Below are 22,786 nucleotides of genomic sequence, written 5' to 3' on the forward strand. Positions count from 1 at the left end.
CTCGAAAACTCCAAAGGATGGTGGCAGAAAGAATAACAAAATATCACAATTATTTCAAAGAGATAAAACTAGTAAAAGATATTCACTGTTATGAAGAAGAAAATAACGATATAAAAAAACGAACTTAATATTTTCCTTCAAAACAACCAAATATATATCATTCTCAGAAACTTAGAAACCTCATCTGAATATCATCATAACCTCAAAAACTCATGTAAATTCGCGAAAAAAGTTTAAATTGCCTGTTTACAAGACATACAATGCAAATCATAAAGAAAACTCACGGTGGAAGAAAAAGGAAACTCTCACGCTGGAGCAGCATTTACAATAACAGTGGAAGACAAAATTGGGCGAATAAATGTTAGTGCAGTTTATTGTCCACCGCAACATAAACTTACTAAAGAAAAATTCACAAACTACTTTAATACTCTCGGTAACAGATTTTTTAACGCAGGGGACTGAAATAGCAAAAAAACTTACTGGGGCTTAAGACTTTCTACAATCAAACACAGAGAAATAAAAAAAATGTGTAGGTAAACATAGATTCCAACCGTTAATAGGAGAACCCACCTATTGGCCAACTGATAATGCGAAAATTCCTGATCTCTTGGATTTTTTCATCATAAAGTGTTTACATTATACGTATATGGCTTCTGAGTCCGGCTTTGATGGTTTATCTGACCACATACCGGTGATAGCTCCATTGGCACAACAATGATCTTTAAAGAATATCAACCTGGCTTAATATACAATAGAAGAACTGATTGAAATGAGTTAAGAGATTTTGTGGAGCAAAAAAAAATGCACTTGAAAGCAAGTTTAAACCAATAATACATTACCAATAATATTCAAGAGGCTATACCAACTATTTAAAGCAAATTAATTTTTCATAGCAGAATTTGATATAAATGTCGAAAATAAATAACGATCAACAACTATTTTTTACAATAAAACCAATAGCAACACAAGAGCTGGAAACAAGAATTCAAAATCTAGAAAACAAAAAAGTACTACGTTTTTTCTATTAATATTCCATTATGGTCTCTTATAGACCAATCAGTCTGCTTCCTGTTATGTCCAAGACATTCGAACGAGTTTTTTTCAAAAAACTGAAACCAATATTAGAAGAAAATAATATAATACCAGAACACCAATTCGGATTTACGGAATAGCATTCTACTATTGAACAAACACATAGGGTTGTGAACAAAATAAGGGAAAATTGGGAAAACAGGGAGTACTATTTAGCTATATTTTTGGACATACAACAAGCTTTTGATAAAGTTTGGCATAACGGTGTATTACTCTATTTTTAAAAACTAAAAATGTTATTGCTAAATTCCTTTTACATGCTCTTGGAGTCATATTGGAAGCAGGGAACTTTTCAAGTAAAATGTGGTAAAGATTACTCAAAAATATATGAAATCAGAGTGTAGGTGCCACGGGGTTCAGTATTGGGACCGATTTTGTATTAAATTTATGTGGCGGATCTACCAATGACAATGGTGTTGTAACTGCTACATATGCAAATGATACGGCGTGTTTACAGCATCACAGGTGCTGCAACTTCACTAAAATAAAACTGATTTGTGGCTCAAAAGGTGATAATGCAAGAGTAACCTGATCAAAATCGCACATATAACTTTTACCCTTAGAAAATGTAATTGCAAATCGGTCAAAATGGCAGGGGAAGAAATTCCAGGGTGATCAAATATCTTGGATTGCACTTAGACAGACGACTCACTTGCATAGAGCACATAAAAGTAAAAAAAATGCGAAGCAAACATTCGATTTAAATCTTTGAACTTAAAATTAATTAAATCTTTGACCTTTTATTAATTTTTTTAGCAAAATTTTAAAAATTAACATCCTAAATAAACCTAAAAACAAAGTAATTTCATTTGCTGACGATATAGTAATTTATACCAGTGGTAACAATATTAGAGAGCTAAAATTGGATTTACAAGAAATTTTTAATGCCGTTTATAGTTTTTTCAATTCTTGGAAATTAAAAGTTAACGAAGGCAAGTGTGAAACAATACTCTTTAGGCCACCTTTGGGAAATGCAAATTATAGTTTAAAAAAATATTGGAAAAATTTTTATATTAAAAAACAAAATAATACACGTTTAATTCACAAAAGGAAAGTTAAATATTTGGGTTTTACACTTGCCGATGGATTTAATTTCTCAAGTCATTTAAAAAAGCAGCTTGTTTAGGCTAAAAATACCTTTTTTTCTATAAAAAATATGTTTTTAAATAAATATATAATTAGTAATGTAAAAATAATAGCATATAAATCAATTATGAGAAAAATATTAATATATGAGTGTCAAATTTGGTGTAATATAGGTCCTTCATTAATGGAAAAGTACAGATACTTGAAAGAAAATGTATTAAGTATGTATAGCATTAATAAGCATAAAAATCCTGGTCATAACTTTAAAAAATTTTTTAAAAATAATTTTATATATAATAAAGCAAAAATAGGGAGAATTGATAACTTCATAAAAAAATTAACTAGATTTCACTATAAAAATAGTAAATAAGTCATTTATTTAATCCAAATAAGCTTTATTTTATAATTTCGACAAATAATGGTTATTATTGTCTTTATATCTAACAAGTCCCAATGCTCAGAGAGAAACTTGAACACGACCTTATTTTATATGGGTTTTTTTAAATCGAAGTGGCTATTTTTTGAGAAGAAATATTAAAATAAATTCACACTTATTATAAAGCAGGTAAAATTTAGAAAATATATTTGAAAAATCAAAAAAATATATTAATATTTACATTGATAATTATTTTAAAATTTAAAAAAAGCGGAAAAACCACAAGCACATCCTTCGCCTTCAACGTTTTATATGTTAGTGAAAGCATTTCATTATTTTTAAGTGAACAGTTTTTTTTTCTCATAGGGTAAGTTAACTCAAGATATGGGGAGTAACTGTGGTGTCAAGTTGAAAATATAATTAATGAAAGATAATATTATTAAATATTGATATGAATACATAGTAAAGAAAAAATTTGAAGAGAGAATTAGAAAATAATATCTAAAATACAATCAAATATTATTTGTTAAATACAAATTTTATATAAACTTCAAAATTTTACCCCTATTTTTATTTGAAAAAATATTAAAAACTTACTATCATTTATATCAAATACCTAAGAAAAAAAAAATATTTAAAATATTTGGAAAAAACAATCATATATTTTTATGACCGGATTTGAATATTTTTTTATTTTTGAAATAAATTGTATTTTACCAAATGACTCAAAAATTCCGACAGTAAAATAACAGGTATTTTAAAATTTTTGTTCTTTATGTAATATTCTTTCCGTTTAGAATTAACATGTTGACGCAAATGACAACTATAGTTGTCAAAAAAAATCTGCTAATATCAAAATAGCGACTATAGTTGTCATATAATAAAAAGACTCTAAATGTCTTATTTTTGACAATCACTGACACTTAAGCATTTTCTTATTTAAATATAGTAATTATTAATTTAAATAGTTGGTAGCATTGACGAGATTTATGGCAGTTATTAATAAAATATGTAAAAACATAGGGGGTTCCCCACATTAAAAATTAGTGAACTAAAAATCAAATGACAACTATTGTTGTCATAATTTTATACAAAATTATTCAGAAAGTAGAAATATGTGTTTTGTTATTATTTTGAATTTTTATTTTGACTGAATTATAAGACTAATTTATCAATTTGTTTAAGTTATATTTCTTAAAAGATATTTGAAACTATGTACCTTGAAATAAATGAAATAAATAAAAATAATCTATACAATAATTTTCCTTTAAAAAAACTGCCTAAAATAACAAAAAATAATGTGACTACTATAGTTGTCATTTGTTCAGAAATAATTATTGTAATCTTTTACAATAAAAATTACACCAGTAGTTGTCATGAAAATTGGACAACTATAGTTGTCATTTGCAATTCCAGCGGAAAAGAGTATCGAAAAGCAAATGACAACTATAGTTGTCAAAAAAACATTTTTTTAATTATAGTTTATTTTAACTAAAATTTTGATTTAAAGACGTGTGGTGTTTACCGCGTCAATATATCTCAAAAACTAACAAAGATACGCATAGCGTGTTTCTGAGCGGTCCCACGAAGTTTTTATCAAGCGTCAACGTGTTAAGATAGGTCATACATACACATGCAGGGACATTTTGTAAATAGATTGCTCTTGTTTACCTGCTAATAAAATATGAAAAAAGAACATAGCAAAATTTTTGAAGCACTCAATATAACATGTTTGAAATAGTTTTAAAATAATTATTTAAAAAAAAAATTATTGGAAGTAGGTACATACATATTTATTTTTAATAACTTAAAAACTAACTGAAATTATTTGAAACAATTTTATAAGTAACGTATAAATAATCGAAATGAGATAATTCAAATTGTTGAAATGTGTCAACCTATATTACTTTTACTAACATTTTTGTTAGCCGACACTACTCAACTTACCTTATTGGGAAATACAAAATGTGCATAAAAAATCATACATCCTTCCTCATTAATATTTGAAACCATACTGAAATATGAATTTGAAATTTTTTTTCATTTTTTCTTTGCTCCTTTCCTCCTATCGTGCAATAGAATTTAAATGGGAAGCTTTTTAAAAATGTGTTTAATATCCTGAGATTTTTTAAAATATTAAACTCTTTTTTACGTAAAAAAAAAGAAAAAAATAATAAAAAATATGACACGATCAGTGGCATTTAAAGAAAAAACCAGCAACGAAGCCAAAAATTCGTAATATTTCGTAAAAAAAATTGATTATTGGGACTTGTTAGATATAAAGACATTATGGTTATGTACCTCTTTAAGCTTTTATTTATTTGGATACAAATAAATATATTCAGAATCAAAACGGAGTTCCAATTCTGTACTAAATTTACAAACACGCTACAAATACAAAAATTACATTTAACCCAGAAATGGTTTCGGAATCATACATCAGATATAATATGCTAGTACCAAATACTGAGTTAAAAATATTAAATAAATATATTTAAAAATATGATGTCATAATTAATCGATACAACACTAAATGAGGAATTGAATATAGTTTTATCACATTTTTAATTTTATTTTTTTTTTAACTTAAAATGTAAGTTTTAAATTATAATACGAGTACTCGTATTATAAAAAAGAGGTTTTTTTGGCATTTTTTAACCTTAAATTAATTCAAGTAATATATGCATATACAAATTAAATATATAGCACTATATAAAAATTCAAATATTAAATTAAATATCGAATTCATTATGAGTCATGTAATTAAAAATGTATTTAGTTATAGAAGAAAAATTGTAGCTTTTAAAATTTTGTAAAATTTTATGTTGTAAATGGCCAATAAAATGGTTTTAAAACTAAATTTAAAATAAATCTTTGAACTGGCTATTGATCAAAACTATCATTAATTACTACTTGTCTAAAAATTCATTAGTTGTTGATCAAAACTATTACTACTTGTCTAAAAATTCATTATTAAACCAATATGGACATACGGTTTAGACTTATGGGAAAGCTAAGAATAACAAAATAACGAAAAACACGAGTACCTGGAAATTTCAACTATAACAAAAATAGGTTTAGTGAACATATAAATCCATCGGCAAGCAATTTAACAAACAGGCAGAAGACATCCCGACTCAAGCGATGGAGCATTCTGGATTCAAGCGACAGAAACTAGATGGTCAAATAGTAACAACATGAACGAGGTAGAACGCTCGTTGGCGCTGGAAACGCAACGCAAATGAATAATTCATACAATTTAATTATGGTTTCCGGCCGATTGTAGATAGTTGTACAAATAAAAAATTTAATTTGTGTAATTTAATCTCAAGAATATCTATAACATTTTATAATAACTATAATTTTTAAAAAGGTGTTTTATTTTAATAAGTAAATTACTTAAGGTTTTTAAACACTTAACAACTATTAATTTTTTTTTATATTTTAGTTAATTAATGTTCAAACCCATTTGTTTTACGCAATCATATTAGTTAATACATTAGCAATATTATACAAGTTGTATCTTATATGCACAAGTAATGTTATATTTAACATTTTATTTATACACTTTGATGTTTAAACAAAATTACTGCCACATTAATCCATAATAAAAAATTAATATTAACTAATTAATTAATTATATTCAAAGTTTACGCTTATTTAAGGAAATTAAGGTAATTTGCTACAGTGAATTTCTTTCAACTTTAAATCGTATGTGTTATAAGGGATAAGTAAAAAAAAATATTGTATTAGAAACCTAAAATAATCATTCCTTTTTTTTTAAATCACACAATACTGTGGTTTGAAATGAAATAGGTTTGTAGTTTTAGGTACATTTGTAAATAAAAGGTTATAAAATAATATGGGCATGAAAAATAAACCTATATACAACATTTATGTATACGTACATACAAAAATATAGTTTACCAATTAATTGTGGTTTTTTAAAATTTTTACAGATAATTTCGAATTAGGCACAGCATCTAATTATTTATGTTTTTTTTGTATATGTGGCACTTTGTTATTAACCCATAATAATAATTTCTTGTTATTAGCCCATAATAATAATTTATTGTTGCCAAAATAAATAAAAATTCTGTAAGTTATATTTTCTAAAAGCAATTTTAGAATGTTCTTTTAAATTCAAACAAAAATTTTGTGCCATGCTTACAAAACACACTTCCAGTGCAACGTAATTCAAAAAAAATTTTTGCAGAGTATATTTCGCTGTTGTTTTCAAGCTTACAATATGTAATTCTGGAATTAATATTTTTTATATTTGGATATTAAATATATAATAAATAATTTGAACGTGTATAGGATTACCTACATTACTACAGATTTACATAGTTGAAATAAGACTATGTTAAGAAGAAATATACATATATTTTAAAATACATTTTATCACATGGTTTTGAATTAGTACTACACAAATATCAAATACAACAATTTTATATTATATAATTTTACATGCATATTAATTAGTTTCTTGAATATTTGATATTAAATAAAACATTAATTTTACTCAATTTCAAAGCACAGACTCTTATATTTTACATTAAAAGAAAATTTTTAATTTTAATTTGCAATAAGCTCAAGTCATATTACGCGTACGTACATACATACATAATTTATTTTTTATAATTAAATTATGAGTAGACAAACATTCGAATAAAATGAATGTAAAATAATATAATAATCAATATTAAACATATACATATGAGGTTTCATAAAAAAAATACAAAATGTTAATCTTATTAATTTTACAATAATTATAAAAATTATAATCGATTGCTCAAGATATTTTCTGTTTTTTTCTTTTCAATAACGTTCAACATCAGGTTTATTATTTATTTAAAGATAAAAACACAATAAGTATTATAAGTTTGACGTTTTCCCATACTCGTAATTTCATAATTTTTATTTTTAAATATTATTTTTATTATTCATCAATAAAAAGATTTTAAATAAATTTTAATAATTATTTTTCACATATTAATACACATTCACACTTTAGTTTTGCTGAAATAAATTTCCGAATGAACCAATATTAATTAATGAACTAAAAAAAACTCAGTTAAAAACGGAGAAATTAGTGAAAAAATTGAAACCGCGCAATATCGAAATTTAAAGAAAAAATGAATAATTATAAAACTTTTTGTATTATTGCAACATTTAGTTTTACATTTTATTCCAAAATATAAGTAAAAAAATAAAAGAGGAGAAAAGCAAGAAATTAAACATTTTTACACTTCTAAATAAAAAAAATTCTCATTTTATATTTTCATTGAAAAATTTGCTATTATTATGTATGTACTATATGTACATAGTACATAATATCTATATACATATACCAGCAGTGTATAATTACATGTTTTCGTAATAGAAGACAGCAAATGAAAAATTAAATTAGTTTTTTTTTCTGCTTTTTTCACTATTGTTTTAAAAGAAAGTCTGTAAATAACTTTAGAAAACAACTAAATGAATTAAATGAATGATAGAATAACAAATTGCAAAAAAAGTTACATACATACCTACGTTAACTGAAACAAACAATCTATAATTTTTATCGTAAAAACTACCTGACATTTTAAATGACATCATATAAAATTCAAAAGTGATGTAAACATCAAAATATTGAAAAATGTATAAGAAATACGTATGTATGTGTGTATATGGAATCGCATGTGTGTATATGGATATACATACACATCCTCATCTAACAAATTAATATCCATTCATTTAATATAAAAAAGAATTTTGTACTTAAAAAAATTTGCTTCTAGTGTACAGTGGACATTCTTGTAAATACTCGCTCGGAGTTAAAAGAAAAATAATACATGAAAAATTATGAAAAACTAAAATATTCAAAATACATACATATCTATGTTTGAAAAATAATTCCTTAGTTTCATTTTCATTGTCAGTTCTTAAAAAATTTCTACACTTTTTAAATAACAATTAGAAATTTTATATATTATGTATGTATGTATGTACAAATAGATTTTTACGAGAAAATTATATTTTGTATGAAGAAAATTTCTACCTACCACCCCAAATATTTCTCCCTTGGAAGCTATGGGGTTAAAATTAGTCAAAATTCAGTTATTAAAATCTTATGTTTCCAAAACTGGAAACTTTCGGGATTTTTATAGAAATTAAGAAATAAAATACACCCCCATTCTGCTAACGGCTTCACTTGACGTGATCCGTTGTTATTTAACAATTTTCAAGTGACTACAAAATATGTAATCTTAACTCACCTATTATTCGATTCGTTATTATTAAAAAAACAAAAATTTATTTACATAAATTTTTGTTTTTTTGTCCGAAAAGTATGCAGTAATCTTTAATATTATTGGCACGTCTGGTATTGAACATTTTATTCTATTAATTAAAAAATTTTGAAGAAAAAAATTTAAAAATTTTTTTATGTATAAATTTTTAGAAAGAATTAATTAAGTAAACAAACTATATTTATCACTTGTAGTTGTTTTAATAAAAGCCTAAATTTTCTACAATAATGCAAGTGCTGGTGTAGAAATATAGTTTGTTTCAAGCTTCGTAAAATTCGTGTTTTCTTTTCATACCCTGCACCTTCGGGAAGAGTTTATTCACTTTGGTATGGAGTTTGTAACTACTTGAAAAAGTTGTCTCTGGTATGGATATGGATATATATTCCGGCTCAGGGGAAAATTCTGCGTGGATTTAGACATAACCGTCCGTCCTAAAAAACTATACGCACGATAACTAAAAAGCAAATAATGCAATCGACACCAAACTTTTATTAATATCAAATTATGTAAAGGTGTGTCGAATTACGTTCTACATATATTCTGAAAATTTTAATGGAATGGCTGCACTAGTCCGGTAGCTTCATGGATTAAAGCTAGATTCATGAAACTCGACAGTCGTGTATCCAATTTTAGAACAGATGTAACCCTGAAATTTTGGTGGAATGGCTTGACAGGTTCGGGCTACTACCATGAAGCTCCAAGAGCTAATATAAAATATTCAAAAAAATAATAGAGTTAGATTCACGAAATTTGTCAATCGCATGTCCAATTATAGGCCACATATATCCTTGAACTTTTGGTGGAAGGACTTAACAGATTCGGGTAGCTGCCATACAACTGCAAAAGAAAATTTTGAATATTTGGAAAAATACTAAAGTTAGATCCATGAAACTTGGCAGTCTTGTCTTCACTTATAGGTCACACATGATATCCGAGAAGTTTCTGATGAGTGGTTTAACAGGTTCGAGTTATTACATTTAACAATGAAAGCTATAACTCTAGATATTTCAAAAACAAATTTTTAAACTCAGATTGCCAAAGTGCAGGTTTGATGTGTTTTTTATTGTTTATTACTTACATTTTGTAAAATTGAACTGATATCATATTGTTTATTGAAATAAAAATTAATTGATACTTATATGCATTATATAGCTAAGTTTTTAAAATTGTTATACAAAGTTATTTTTCAGTTTAATTCCCTTATAAAAACTTCTCGGCATGGCTGCATAACAAAATAAATAATTTTTAAAAATTTATCTATCGTGTATGACCCAGGTCAAATATAAAAGAAATCAAGATCTTCACAGTGCTTACTTTGCATAACATGTTTAAGACAGTAATAAGCGTATTCCTTTGGAATTTTAAATCTCTCTCTCTTTCTTAATTGGTAGGACAATACAATTTTCAAATATATCTTAAATACAACTCTGATAATCTCGAATTTATTTAAAATTAGTTAACATAATCAAATGTCATAAAAAACTTCGCTGACCTTGACGAAACTGAAATATGTTACCTGTACTGAAAAATATTTCTGAGTAGACATACTTAAAAACGTATTCATTTTTTATAGAAGAAAATTTTAAAATGGTATTTATTGCTTATAAATATAATTTATTTAATATACTAATTCTTTACGCTATATTCGAAACAATAAATTGTAATCATATAGATATTTTGTTTTTTTTTTTCATTAACGATTTTTTCAGGAGATTAACTAAAATATAGTTGAAACTTCAACACTTCGAATACAAAAACACAAAAAAATATTTTATAAGATGGTTATTATATTCTGAAAGTCCAAGCTATTTCTACTTAAATGGAAGCGATTATAAAAAAGGAACATAATACTATTTATAAAATAAATTTATTCAGGCTTATATATGTAGGTTTTTATGCACAATATTCAAAATGAGGAGAAATTACAACGTACAATATGAAATATGTAAAACCGTATGCAATCAAATTCTCGTAGGTAAATGGAAATAATTCCCTACATTCTGACTATTTTCAAAAATATACTACAAATGAAAATCTATACAATTTTATTCTATATACATATGTATATTCTACTTTGCTTATTTCAACATGGACTCTGTTAATCGTAATATATTTGTATTGAAATTATTGCGATAAATAATAAATTAAAAATTTTCAATATGCGAGAAAACAAAAGAAACACAACCTGTACCCTAACGCAAACTAATTCGTACACTGAGAAAAATTGTATCTAAATTAGATATTTTTTATAATCAGAACAAACACAAACTATATCCGACAACCACACTTTATACCTAGTTTTGAAATAAATGTATTTCCTACCACTTTATTTTTAATTTGAATATAATTCATAGCAGTTTTAAAAATATAAAGTTTTCAAATTAGTTGAACTTTTGAGCCGTTTATGAAAATAAATTATCTAGTTAGATAAAAAAATATTTCTGAATGGACCACAATAAGATCGTTTTTAAATATAAAAGTGTATCTCAAAGTGTACACCTTATTTCATATTTTAATACATAAAATAGCTATAATTTTATCTTTATTACAACATTTATATATCAAAATTGGGCTATTTACGAAATTGATATGCATTATATCTCTTTTAGCCTTTATTTTATCCATATAACTGAAATAATTATAGTCCGTTTGATTATAAGAAGCATTAAAAAATATGTTTATTTTATATAAGCTGTCCCTCGATATACGTCGGCTCTGAGTTTTCGATATACGTTTTTGGTTTCGGCCCAACACGGTGTATATTGATGGATTGCTGTATTTTATTTTCGAAGCAAAAATATGACCTTTGAAAAGGTTTATAAACACTTTAGATATAGGTTTTTTTTAGTGTATTATGTGTTTTTGTGTGTGTTTGCGTTTTCAAAATAAAATACACAGTTTAGAATATTAAAACCTTTTTTTTTATTTTTCTCTTTGAAGCCATTAACATATTTATCAGAACTATTTTAAAAATTAAAATTTCATCTTGACAAAAAAATCTCTTAAAACTTTTATTTTAATTCCTAATTTTGACCAATTTTTTTGTATTCTCCAAAGTACATACATATATTGACATTTAATTGCCGAATGTTGTCATGCCAAAATAATTGATACAAAAATGATTTGTTAATTTAAAAGTATTTCATTCAAGGAAACAATAAAATAAATGCATCATTGTTGAACAAAGTGTTATTTTGTATTTTTTACCTCAAATACAAAATTAATTTCATAAAATTGTTAAATATGAAATAGGAATGATTTTCTTTTAATTATAAAAAATTATTTATGACTTTTTAAAAAACAAAACTGAGAGACAGGGACGAATTAATTAAAATCCAATTTTCTTTTTTAAGCTAAAATACATTCAAAAAATATTAACAAAATTTCAAATATAATTAGCACATGAAATTTCATAAATATTTTTAAGACAAACAACAAAAAAATTAAATTTATTTTTTAGACTTTTAAGTTGAACATTTTCTTTCAACTAGTTTTATATGTCAACGGTATAAAATACTGAACCAATTTATGACCGATGTCACCACTTTTTCATACTTTCATAATTTAATAAAGTGTCTTGTTCGTTTTTGATGTGGCAACTTTCTAGGAAGCTAGTTTTTTTCTCCCAGTTTTTTTATTTTAAATTAAATATTCCAAAATATTATAAAAAAAATTATGCCGTGTATTTACCGAACTTCTACACCTTTTAACATGAACAGACACAATATAGGGTGTATTTGTAACCCCGGTGGAAATGTAATTACTCTAGAATAACATTTTTACATACACCACCTGCCTTTCGAATTAAGCTCCTTTAAAGTGAAAATAGAAGTGTCTATTGTAACTAAAGTAGAGATAAATTAATGTGGACTACTAATTATCCTAACAGCACGCAATTTTACTTATATTTGACTTTTTTCAGATTTTTTAAGAAAAATATGATATTTTTTTATTCAAATTTAAATATCAAAGTTAACTATTTTAACTATTATGTTAACTATTTTTTAGAAACTTTAACTTTAAAATTTCCTTCAAGAGTTTTAGTATCTCTGGGTAATTTTCAATGAAATATATAAAATATTTCTTCAATGCGTTTTAAAATATAATATAAATTATAATATGAATATTGTGTATTCATTTTAAATAAGTTTTTTAACAGTTAAATTCTCACTTACATATATATATCTTCATTGTATTTGTTTTGTATAGATCTGTGTTGAAATGGGGTTATGTTGTTTTGTGTTATACTTTTGTTACAATCAATAATTCAAAACACGTGGATAAAAAATACATTTAATATGACTCAGAAAAAAAACACTTGAAAATTACAAAAATCTTATGTCAATTAAAACCAAATAAATTTTCAAAGATAATAATGAAATATTTTCAACTGTAGAGTTGTTTTTAATTTTTGAAAATTATTAGCAATTTTTTTTAAATGCAATTTACTCAGTACTCCAACAACTTTTTTTAATAGTAAGCTTAAAAATTTTAAATTGTTCTAAAAATTTTTGGACACTATAAAATTCATTTTATAAATCTCCATTTTTTTTATTTAAAATAACACACACATTCACGCACAAATTCGCTGATTTTATTTATATTTAAAAATAATTTTTAAATTTATTTTTTTGTCAATCACCCCACAAAATGTAAACACATAATTAAAAAATATATAATACTTATACATATAACACCTTATATTTTGAAAAATTCTTGAACTTTTTTCCTATACATATTTGTTTTATATTTATTTTTTTTTTAATACTTACTTCTTTCAATTTTAGTCATACTCATACCACGACCGGTTTTTCGCCACTGATGATACCAACCTTTTGAACGAAAAAGTTGAAATAAATTACTGTTATGATATGCTGTGTCGCTTCCGCCACCACCCCTTTCGATTTCTGAGGAGCGGCATGATGATGAATCCTCAAAACTTGAACTACGTCGCTTATTACGACGAAAACATACACAGCTACGTAACATTTCAAGTATTTAAAAATGTCGAACTGAAATTACAAAATAATTTTTTTTATTTTATTCCATTTTATTCTTTTGCATTATATACGTGTAATAAAAGTTTATAGCTTAAGTTTAAGTCTATGTTTTCTATAATCTATCAAAATATTGCTAGACAACCTTTTCAGTCTTGTGAAATATTTCTTTTTTGTTATAAAATTTTTGCATACAATATATTTGTAATTAATTAGATAAAGAAAGGACTTATTCAATTATTATTTGGATATTGGTATCTTGAATAGACAGTGGCTTATAACTTCCGTGACTTCAATAATGCCTTATAAAAAGTTTAAGTACAGTTTCCATACGGTTGTAGTACCGTCTCAGAGCTGTCAAAACTACTAAAGCTTTTGACACATTTTGGAATACAATGTTTACAATATTAATACATATTTTGACGTTTGTTTAAATATTTCAATTTAAAGTTCCGTGCAAATGTTAATTTTTAAAAAACGTCACTAAATCATAAAAACATAGTATTTTTATGCTGCATTTTGGGAAAAAAACTTAATAACTAGCGTTTTTTTACTGAAAATGAATGCTAGCTTATTTAATTGGTTATATCTGACAACATTTATATGATATGTATAAGAAAAACGTGCTTGATTTTTTCGATACCCAATTTACTTTTATTTACGTATTTCGGAAAAGTGCACAAAGTCAATAGCTTTTACTAAACTTTTTGAAATGTGATACTTGGTAAATTTATGTCGTGTTACTTCACAATTCAATTTAAAATAAAATACGATAAAAAGTCTTAGACAAAAGAACTATAGTAGACAGTGTCAATGTAATATGAAATAGTATTTTATATTTATTATAAAAGAAATTTGCCAAACTGTATTTTAATAAAAGAATCCCTACAAATTTATTACGTACTTAATAAGTATTAAATAGCAAATGCACATTGAAATTCAAACATAAAATTGAATCTGTCACAAATTGAGAAATTTTTAAATTTTGTTAAATTTCATAAAAAATTAAATTAATTAAAAATCTTATAATAAGTTTTTGCAGATTCTCACATAAAATAATCAACGCACAATATATTCACTTTTAAACAAAATTACAATTATTGTAAATTTACAATTATTGTAATAGTTTTAAGAAAAACAGCCACAACAACCTTTTTTCAAACCCTATTTTAGTTAGATCATAGAACTCTGCAAAACAACAAATTTTCTTGCCAATATTAATTAGTGATGACTAAAAAGGCGAGTCAAAGAAAATGAAATAAATAAAAACCAATGGTTTGTTTTGTAGCACTTTTCCCTTTAACAAGTGAAAATTCTGCTTTTTAATACAGTCTATGTATACCTATTACACTATTAAAATTATTTTTATTCAAATACGAAACTATTTCTAGGATTGCATATATTTAGGATGACACATATAGGCAGTCTTTGAAATAAAGCAAAAATTAATATAAAGTGGGGTTAACATAATGCTCGATTGTAAGGTTTAATTATGTGAATTAAGAAAAATAATTATATTTTTTAATGTCATGGAATTTACCGTTTACTTTTTGCGTTTATAGAAATTTGAAAAAGCTTGCGGTTTCGGAAATATAAGGTGTCAAAAATTCAAATTTTACAAATTTCAAGAGGCGATAACTTGAGAGGGGGTGGAGATGGAAAAAAATTTTCTTTTAACGAAATGAACTATTTGTCAATATCTAAAAGTCCCTTAAATTTCAAGCTTCTACAGGCTGCGGTTTATAAGAAAAACGAAAGCAAAAATTTGGAAAAAAAGGACTTTAGATAACGGTAAATTTGGACGGCCATTTTGTTTTTAGAAAGTTTAACTATAGTATACCGCGCTAGGGGAAGCAAGCCACTGCCTTTTTGCGTTTGAAAAATTTCAAAAATGCTTATAGTTTCATTGCAACGAATAGTTAAAAAAGGCCATTTTTAGGGTTTTAGGGGGGTATAACTTCTAGAGGGGGGGAGATAGGTAAACATTTTGTTCAACGGAAATAAATTTCTAGTAAAGATCTATATACATATTCAATTTCAGCTTTCTATCTTCAAGGGTGTAGAAGTTTTGTAAACAAAAAAAGTGTCCACAGACGGACGGACTGATTGACGGACGGACGGACGAACAGAGTGAAACTAATAAGCACTTTTTTTAAAAAATATTTGGAAAAGTGCTAAAAACTAAGAAAATGACAGAAAAGGTAAAAGTAAATAATGGGTAACGACATTTTGTGTCATATTATAAAAAAAAAAGAAAAACTAATTTTTCAACTATTAAAAGTATTGCGAGGTAAAATAAAAATTTTTAAAGATAGATTTAGGTAATAATTTTTCCATTCCATCTAAAAACGAATAAATTCTAGTTTGCACACATATTTACAGCAGTTATGTATATTTCTTTCACATTAAAGAATGTACAAACAGACAACGATTTCAAATAAGTTGTTTAATAAAATAAAAACCAATTATTTGGTCATTGTACTTAAGATCTTAAATTTATTTAGTTTATTTACGTAAACTACTATATGCATAATATAATCTAAAATATATTTAAGTATTTGTATGTGTGTTCCTATTAAAATGATAATGTAAAGAAAATGTTTTTAAATGAAAAAACTTTTATTGTACTATAGTTGTAATTGTTATTTTCGAAATTCTAAGAAAGGATAATGGCTTTTGTACTGAAATAAATGCTAACAAACAACTAAGAAAGAGTACCCAACAAGAAAAATAAAAATGGAAAAAGAAACTTGCTAATTACTATTTTTCTTTAAAACTGTAATGAATTACAAAAAAGATCCCATAACGTTCTTCTCTCTTTTCCTGAATTATTAAAAAAGAATTTTTTTATATGTGTATATATGAAGATATATGTATATATAATGTAAAATGAATTAAGTTGTAATAGAGCAATACTGCTAAGGGAATATAGAGATTAACCTATAAGATTTTTTTCAAGATGATCTAAACTTGTGTATGAAAGTTTGGACGGGAGCTAATGAAATACTTATTTTCTATTTATACAAAAATCAATAAACGACCTATAAATTATATTCCAAAAAACTCATTTACTAGGATTTTCATATAAAAAATTCAGAAGCGAATTTTTTATTTTGTATTTCTATATTTTTATATTTTTGTTCGATATCCTTTCAATTATTATGCATACACAGGTATTTACATAACATGAGTTATATGTGTAACTAATTATGAAAACATCTTTATAGAACACAAATATTCATTAAACTAAACAAGAAAATAAAAAAATCAAATTAATAGACTGTTTTCAGATAAGAAGAGTGTAAAAATTTTTATTTAAAAAATGTATGACAGAAATTAATTATAGAAATTAATTATTCCATCTCATATAAAATAATAACTATACACATATGTATATATAAACATTCTACATAATTCAATATGACGCAAAGGCGCGGTCCTTGGAGCCTTAATTTCATGAATTGAAAATTAATATTTTCGTATCTTTTTATTTTATTTTTGCATTTTATTCATTTTAATAATTGTTTTTTGTAATTGATATATAAACCAAAATTATTAATGTAAATATTTAATTAGCTTTCGGTTTAACGAAACATATAAATATTTACAAAAGTAACGTATGTATGAAATATGCATATACATATTATGTATATATTGGTTATAACGTAAATTATATACAAAAACACCCATATACCGAATATAACATACGAGATATTAAGATTTTCAATTAGCAAGCAATCATAATATTCATTATGTACTCGTACCGGTTTGTATGCCGTGCTATTTTTATGTTATACTCATAATCAAATTTATTTATTTTTTTATTTATTTATTTATTTATCTTTAGCTTAAAAATTTTACATAACTTAAAATTAAAGAATGCATATCCTGATACATATTTTTCAGACAGAACAAATTTTCGACTTAAAAATTAAATTTAAAAAATTATACAAAATAAGACTTATTGGTATTAGTACCCCATTAAATATGAGTATAAATAATGAAAAACTAAAACAAGAATTTGTTAAAATAAAGAAAAGGGTTATACTTAACTATAAGTAAATAGAAGCTTTTTCATCGTGTCTTTCTTCAGTGAAAAGTCTGTGTTTTTGTTTGTTGCATAAACGCAGCATTCTGCGTTTATGCAACAAACAAAACAACCTAAACGCAGGTTCGTGTTTCCCATAATTGGTCCTATGAAAAGATCAGGGGAACGCGACCTAAAGTTAGAGTTAATCACAATTTTATTTAAAATGTCGAGAGAGAATAGGTCAGTGATCATAAGCTGAAAAATTAATAACGAATCTGCAACATCACGTCTTTTGCCCAGTGTGGCTAGGTCAATTATTTTAAGCCTGTGTTCATAAGGTGGAAGAATGATGGGGTCTTCCCAAGGGGGAAGGAGCAGTGCGAACCTCAAATAATCAATCCTATTAATATTTATATCGTAATAGGGCGACCATACTTGTGAAGCATATTCAAAATGAGGACGGACCAGGCATGTATAGAGCGATTTTAAGATATAAAGATCATTAAACTCCTTTGACCAGTGTTTAATGAAACCTAACATCGAGCTTAATCTGCATATGATATGATTGTAGTGGTTTATGAATGATAACTTGCTATCGAAGCAAACATCCAGGTCCATTATTGAATCAACTGGACTAAGAGCTTGGTCATTCAAAGTATAGTTTGTAAAAAGTGGCCGTTTTTGCCTAGAGTAGCATTTTTGTGCACATTTCATTTGGAGCACATTTGTGCACAACTTACATTGATTTTTAGGTTATTACTTGAAAACCATAGAAGCGGTTAAGATCATTCTAAAGATACATCGCATCATTTGAAGAGCTTATTTTTTTGAAAATTTTGATGTCATTAGCATACATTAATACCTCACTGTCCGTTAACATGGAAACGACATAATTAATTAAAATTATGAACAGCAGTGGACCTAAGTGACTACCCTGGGGTACACCAGAATTACACGAAAGAGGCGAAAAAATTGCTGAACAAAAGAGGACGCTGTAAGTCCTACAAGAGAGATATGACTATATCCAGGCTAAGAAGTTGTCAGGGAATCCTAAGAGTTTCTTGCGGTGAGCTTTTACTTTGTCTTGCACTCTCTATAGTAAATCACTTATCTGGTATGAACCAAATATACATTGTATTTCAATTTTAAATGAGTTTTAAAAAATTTAGTGCACATATATTTATATATACACATTTCTTATAAGTTGTACCAATGATCTAGTTTTCGTTACGTTCATATTATATTTCATTTAAAAGGGAGCGACATGAATTAATCAAAAGGGCATTCTTTTGAAAGTTCTTCCGCTGAAAGTTAAAATGAAGATTTTAATCATAACTGCTCTTTTAATTTTTTTATCTCATTCCTTTTTTTGATCTAAAAAAATCAAATAAATTAAGATAATCTTTTTTTTATCATGAAACTTTTTAAAACCAATTTAAGAGTTCATTGACTATCTAGGACTAAAAAGAAAGGAAAAGGCGTTATTAAAAAAATATGTTTTACATTTTTCTGACAGAGATTTTTACTAATCAATAAATTTTATGGTTATATTTGTTTTTCTGCTTTTTTGCCCTTTTTCAAAAAATTTTTGAAAAAAAGTCCATCCGTCCGTCCGCCCGTCCGTGGATATGTTTACAAAACTTCTACACCCTTCACAAGAAAGCTGAAATTATTTCCGTAGAACAAAATTTTTATCTATCTGCCCCCTTTAAAAGTTATGCCCCCAAAAAACCCTAAAAATGATATTATTTTTTTAATTATTTGTTGCAGGAACAAGCATGACCATAAGCATTTTTCAAATTTTGCAAACCCAGAAAAGCAGTGGCTGACTTCTTCTGCCCCTACATACAATATTTGAACTTCAAAAAAAACAAAATGACCGTTAGAATTTACTGTTATCTAAAATCGGTTTTTTCCAAATTTTTGATGTCGTTTTTCTTCTAGACCCTAGGTTGCAAAAGTTTAACAGTTTAATAGCTTTTAGACACAAAATAAATAGTTTATGTCGTTAGAAGAAAATTTTTTCAACCTCGACCCCTTCTCAAGTTATCGCCTTTCGAAATTTGTAAAATGCGAATTTTTGGCATATTATATTTCCGAAACTGCAAACTTTTCCAAATTTCTATAAATGCAAGAAGCTAACGGTAAATTCCATGCCATCACGCAATTAACCATTAAAATCGAGCATCATGTCAAAGCCTCTTTAAATTTGTTTTTTACTTTATTTCAAAGACTGCATAAATCTTTGATCTTAAATGTAAGCAATCCTTGAAATAGTTTCGTGTATGAATGAAAGTAATTTTAATAGAGCGGTAGGTGTACATATTCTGTATTTAAAAGCAATGTTTTCACTTGTTGAAGGGAAAAGTGCTACAGTACAAAACATTGATTTAACCCAACTTTATTTTCTTTTGTTTTCATTTCATTTTTTCTTTCCACACCACTTAAAAAAAATCAATAAATTTTTTTATGGTATCATTCAGTTTAATAACGTTTTGTCTCTACCATTTTTGCTTTTAAGGACTTTGAATTTCATGTCACTTTTATTTTGTTTTTTTTTTGTTTATTGGTTTAAATTTATTCGAATCCCTATATACAAAAAAGGACTAAAATCAGTCAAAAAAACTAAGAATAAATCAAATTAGCTTTGAAATAAACTCGTCGAAAGTGTGAAATTTAAAAAAATTAGTCTTAAAATCTTTTATAGTAGTCTAGTTATGGGTCATCGATTTTTTATTTAGGAACCAAAGTGAATATCCAAAATGTTCACCAGTAAATTCAATTTACGATAACAAAATTTAATTGCTTTTATTTAAGAGGAAAACAAACAAAGGACCCTGCAATATTTTACAGAACTTGGATCGATTAAATATGAGAAGCCTCAGTGAATTCGAGCCTCTACTACGACTGGAAAAGTACAAGAAACTTTCAAATTCATTAAAATTATACTTTATATTGTATAATTTTTATTTCTTATGTGATAAAATGATTACATTTGTTTGTTAAGCCAAAGTACTCTTTATATACACCCTTAACACATTAACATTCCTTACATTTAATGTAAATTATTGTACGCAACGTAATTGCTGTTCTTCTTAATTTTGATTTTTTTGTATGCTCTAATTAGTTAATTTACAATGAACTCCAACTTTCAATATTTAATCATCAAACATAAAAAACTCTTAACCTTAACATTTTTATTCTTAGAAAACACTTTCTCATATTTTTCCCTTTCGCATTTATTTCGTTCATAACATATGTCAATAATCATTTAATTTCAAAAGCTGTTTGTAAAGTAGAACAAAAAGTAAAAGCAAAATTTATTAAACCATTGTATAGGTGGGAACAAATATATTATATGTACATTCAAAACATTTACAATACGCAATCAGCGAAAAATGGTGAGAAATTATTTTCCTGGAAATTTTTGTATTATTTTATCAAAAAAAAGTAAAGTTCCTAAAGCTTGAGCAAATGTCAAAATGGAAATAAAAATGCCATATACATATATCTATCAGGTCACCAAGCTGAAATTAGTTTTCGAAATTTTGAATCGCAAAAAAATGGCAAAAACAATTCTTAATGTTTTATGTCAGTGATGCCCAAAGATATTTTTACTTGGGCCAAAAAGTAAAATTTACAAGATATGGCGGGCCAATTTTTTTTTTAAAAAAATCCAATTAAAAAGTATATAAAAAAAACAATAATACAAAAGTAAGAAATTAAGCGTATTTTATTGAAGAATTATTTTAATTAATTTTTTTTAAAATTAAAAAGTATAAATCCCAATAATACAAAAATTTATTGTATTTTATTATCAATGAAAACATTTAAAAAATTAAATCAATAATATATTTATATTAAATATGGTGCGATGAATGTGCTTGCATGGTAGATGCCAGTTTTGTAATGTTTGGTTCTATTTTTGACGTTGAAATTCTTAAAATGTATAAATAAACAAAAAGCCATCTAGATTATGATAATTATCTTTTTGTTTTTTTTTTCATTTATTTTTAAATTCAATTTCTTATTCAAAAACTTTACGCTGTAATTCATTACCCTTCCATTTGGGCAACAAAAAACCTTTTCTGCGCTAAAACTCCCAATCTTTTTTTAAAGCATTTGTCAGATGGAATTTACCAACCACTTTCTTTGAAATTTAAATTTTAAATTTCAAAAATTATGTAAACTCAGTAGAGCTAAAAATATTGATCAATTTCCTTCACACAAATAATTTCCGACAACCCTTCCATTTAAACTCTATATAAATTTGGAATTTATTTTTGGTTTGCTCGCTGAGATTGGTGACCTGATAGATATATGAGGCATTAGTATTTTTACACGCGTATGAACATATGACCGAACGTATAAAAATACTGTATGTCCTTCCGTCTGTCCGTCCCAACGATAACCCAAAAACTAGTTAAACTAAGTTTACCAAATTTTCAAAAATGTAGTAAATGCCAGAGAACTATTAAACTTTGATATGATCAAAGTACTGGTTCGGGTAGCAGCCATACGACTCAAAAATTTATTTGGCAATATGTATTTCAGAAAATATAGAAGCTATAGTATTGAATTTGCTTGGCTCCTTCTGGTAGCTGCAATTAAAATTGAAAAGTCTTTGGTTATATCTTAAAAACAGTTGCGAAATAAAATATCGTAAAATGGCAGATATATTCATTAAAAGTTGTTAAAAGTTATTTGGCATTATCTCAGAAATTATTAGAGCTATAACATAGAACTTTCGTGACAACAAGTGTATTATTAGGATTGTTATGTGTGATAAAAATCGTCGAAATTTCTTGATTTAGTCTGTCCCATAGTCAGCTATGGCACATTAACTCGCATAGGATAACAATTTCGTATGGGTATCACAGAGTTGACATGGTCAAATCTATTTTTTCTC

General features: G+C 25.9%; 1 protein-coding gene across 5 annotated transcripts in view; it reads right to left on the reverse strand.

The window, feature by feature from the left end:
• LOC129605857 (serine/threonine-protein phosphatase rdgC) overlaps positions 1–22,786 on the reverse strand; it is a 174,638-nt gene that overhangs the window by 101,283 nt on the left and 50,569 nt on the right. For 3 of the 5 annotated variants that reach the window (XM_055515834.1, XM_055515835.1, XM_055515836.1), the window contains exon 2: positions 13,623–13,862. In XM_055515834.1, coding sequence (XP_055371809.1) covers positions 13,623–13,839 — 217 coding nt within the window. In that variant the 5' untranslated portion in view covers positions 13,840–13,862. Of the gene's footprint in view, positions 1–6,481; positions 6,501–6,725; positions 6,830–13,622; positions 13,863–22,786 lie in introns of those variants that run through there. The other 2 variants (XM_055515844.1, XM_055515843.1) reach the window with 2 other exon arrangements.

This window comes from Condylostylus longicornis, unplaced genomic scaffold (genome assembly GCF_029603195.1).
Source record: "Condylostylus longicornis isolate FDR11 unplaced genomic scaffold, ASM2960319v2 ptg000016l, whole genome shotgun sequence".
NCBI classification, from domain to species: Eukaryota; Metazoa; Arthropoda; class Insecta; order Diptera; family Dolichopodidae; genus Condylostylus; species Condylostylus longicornis.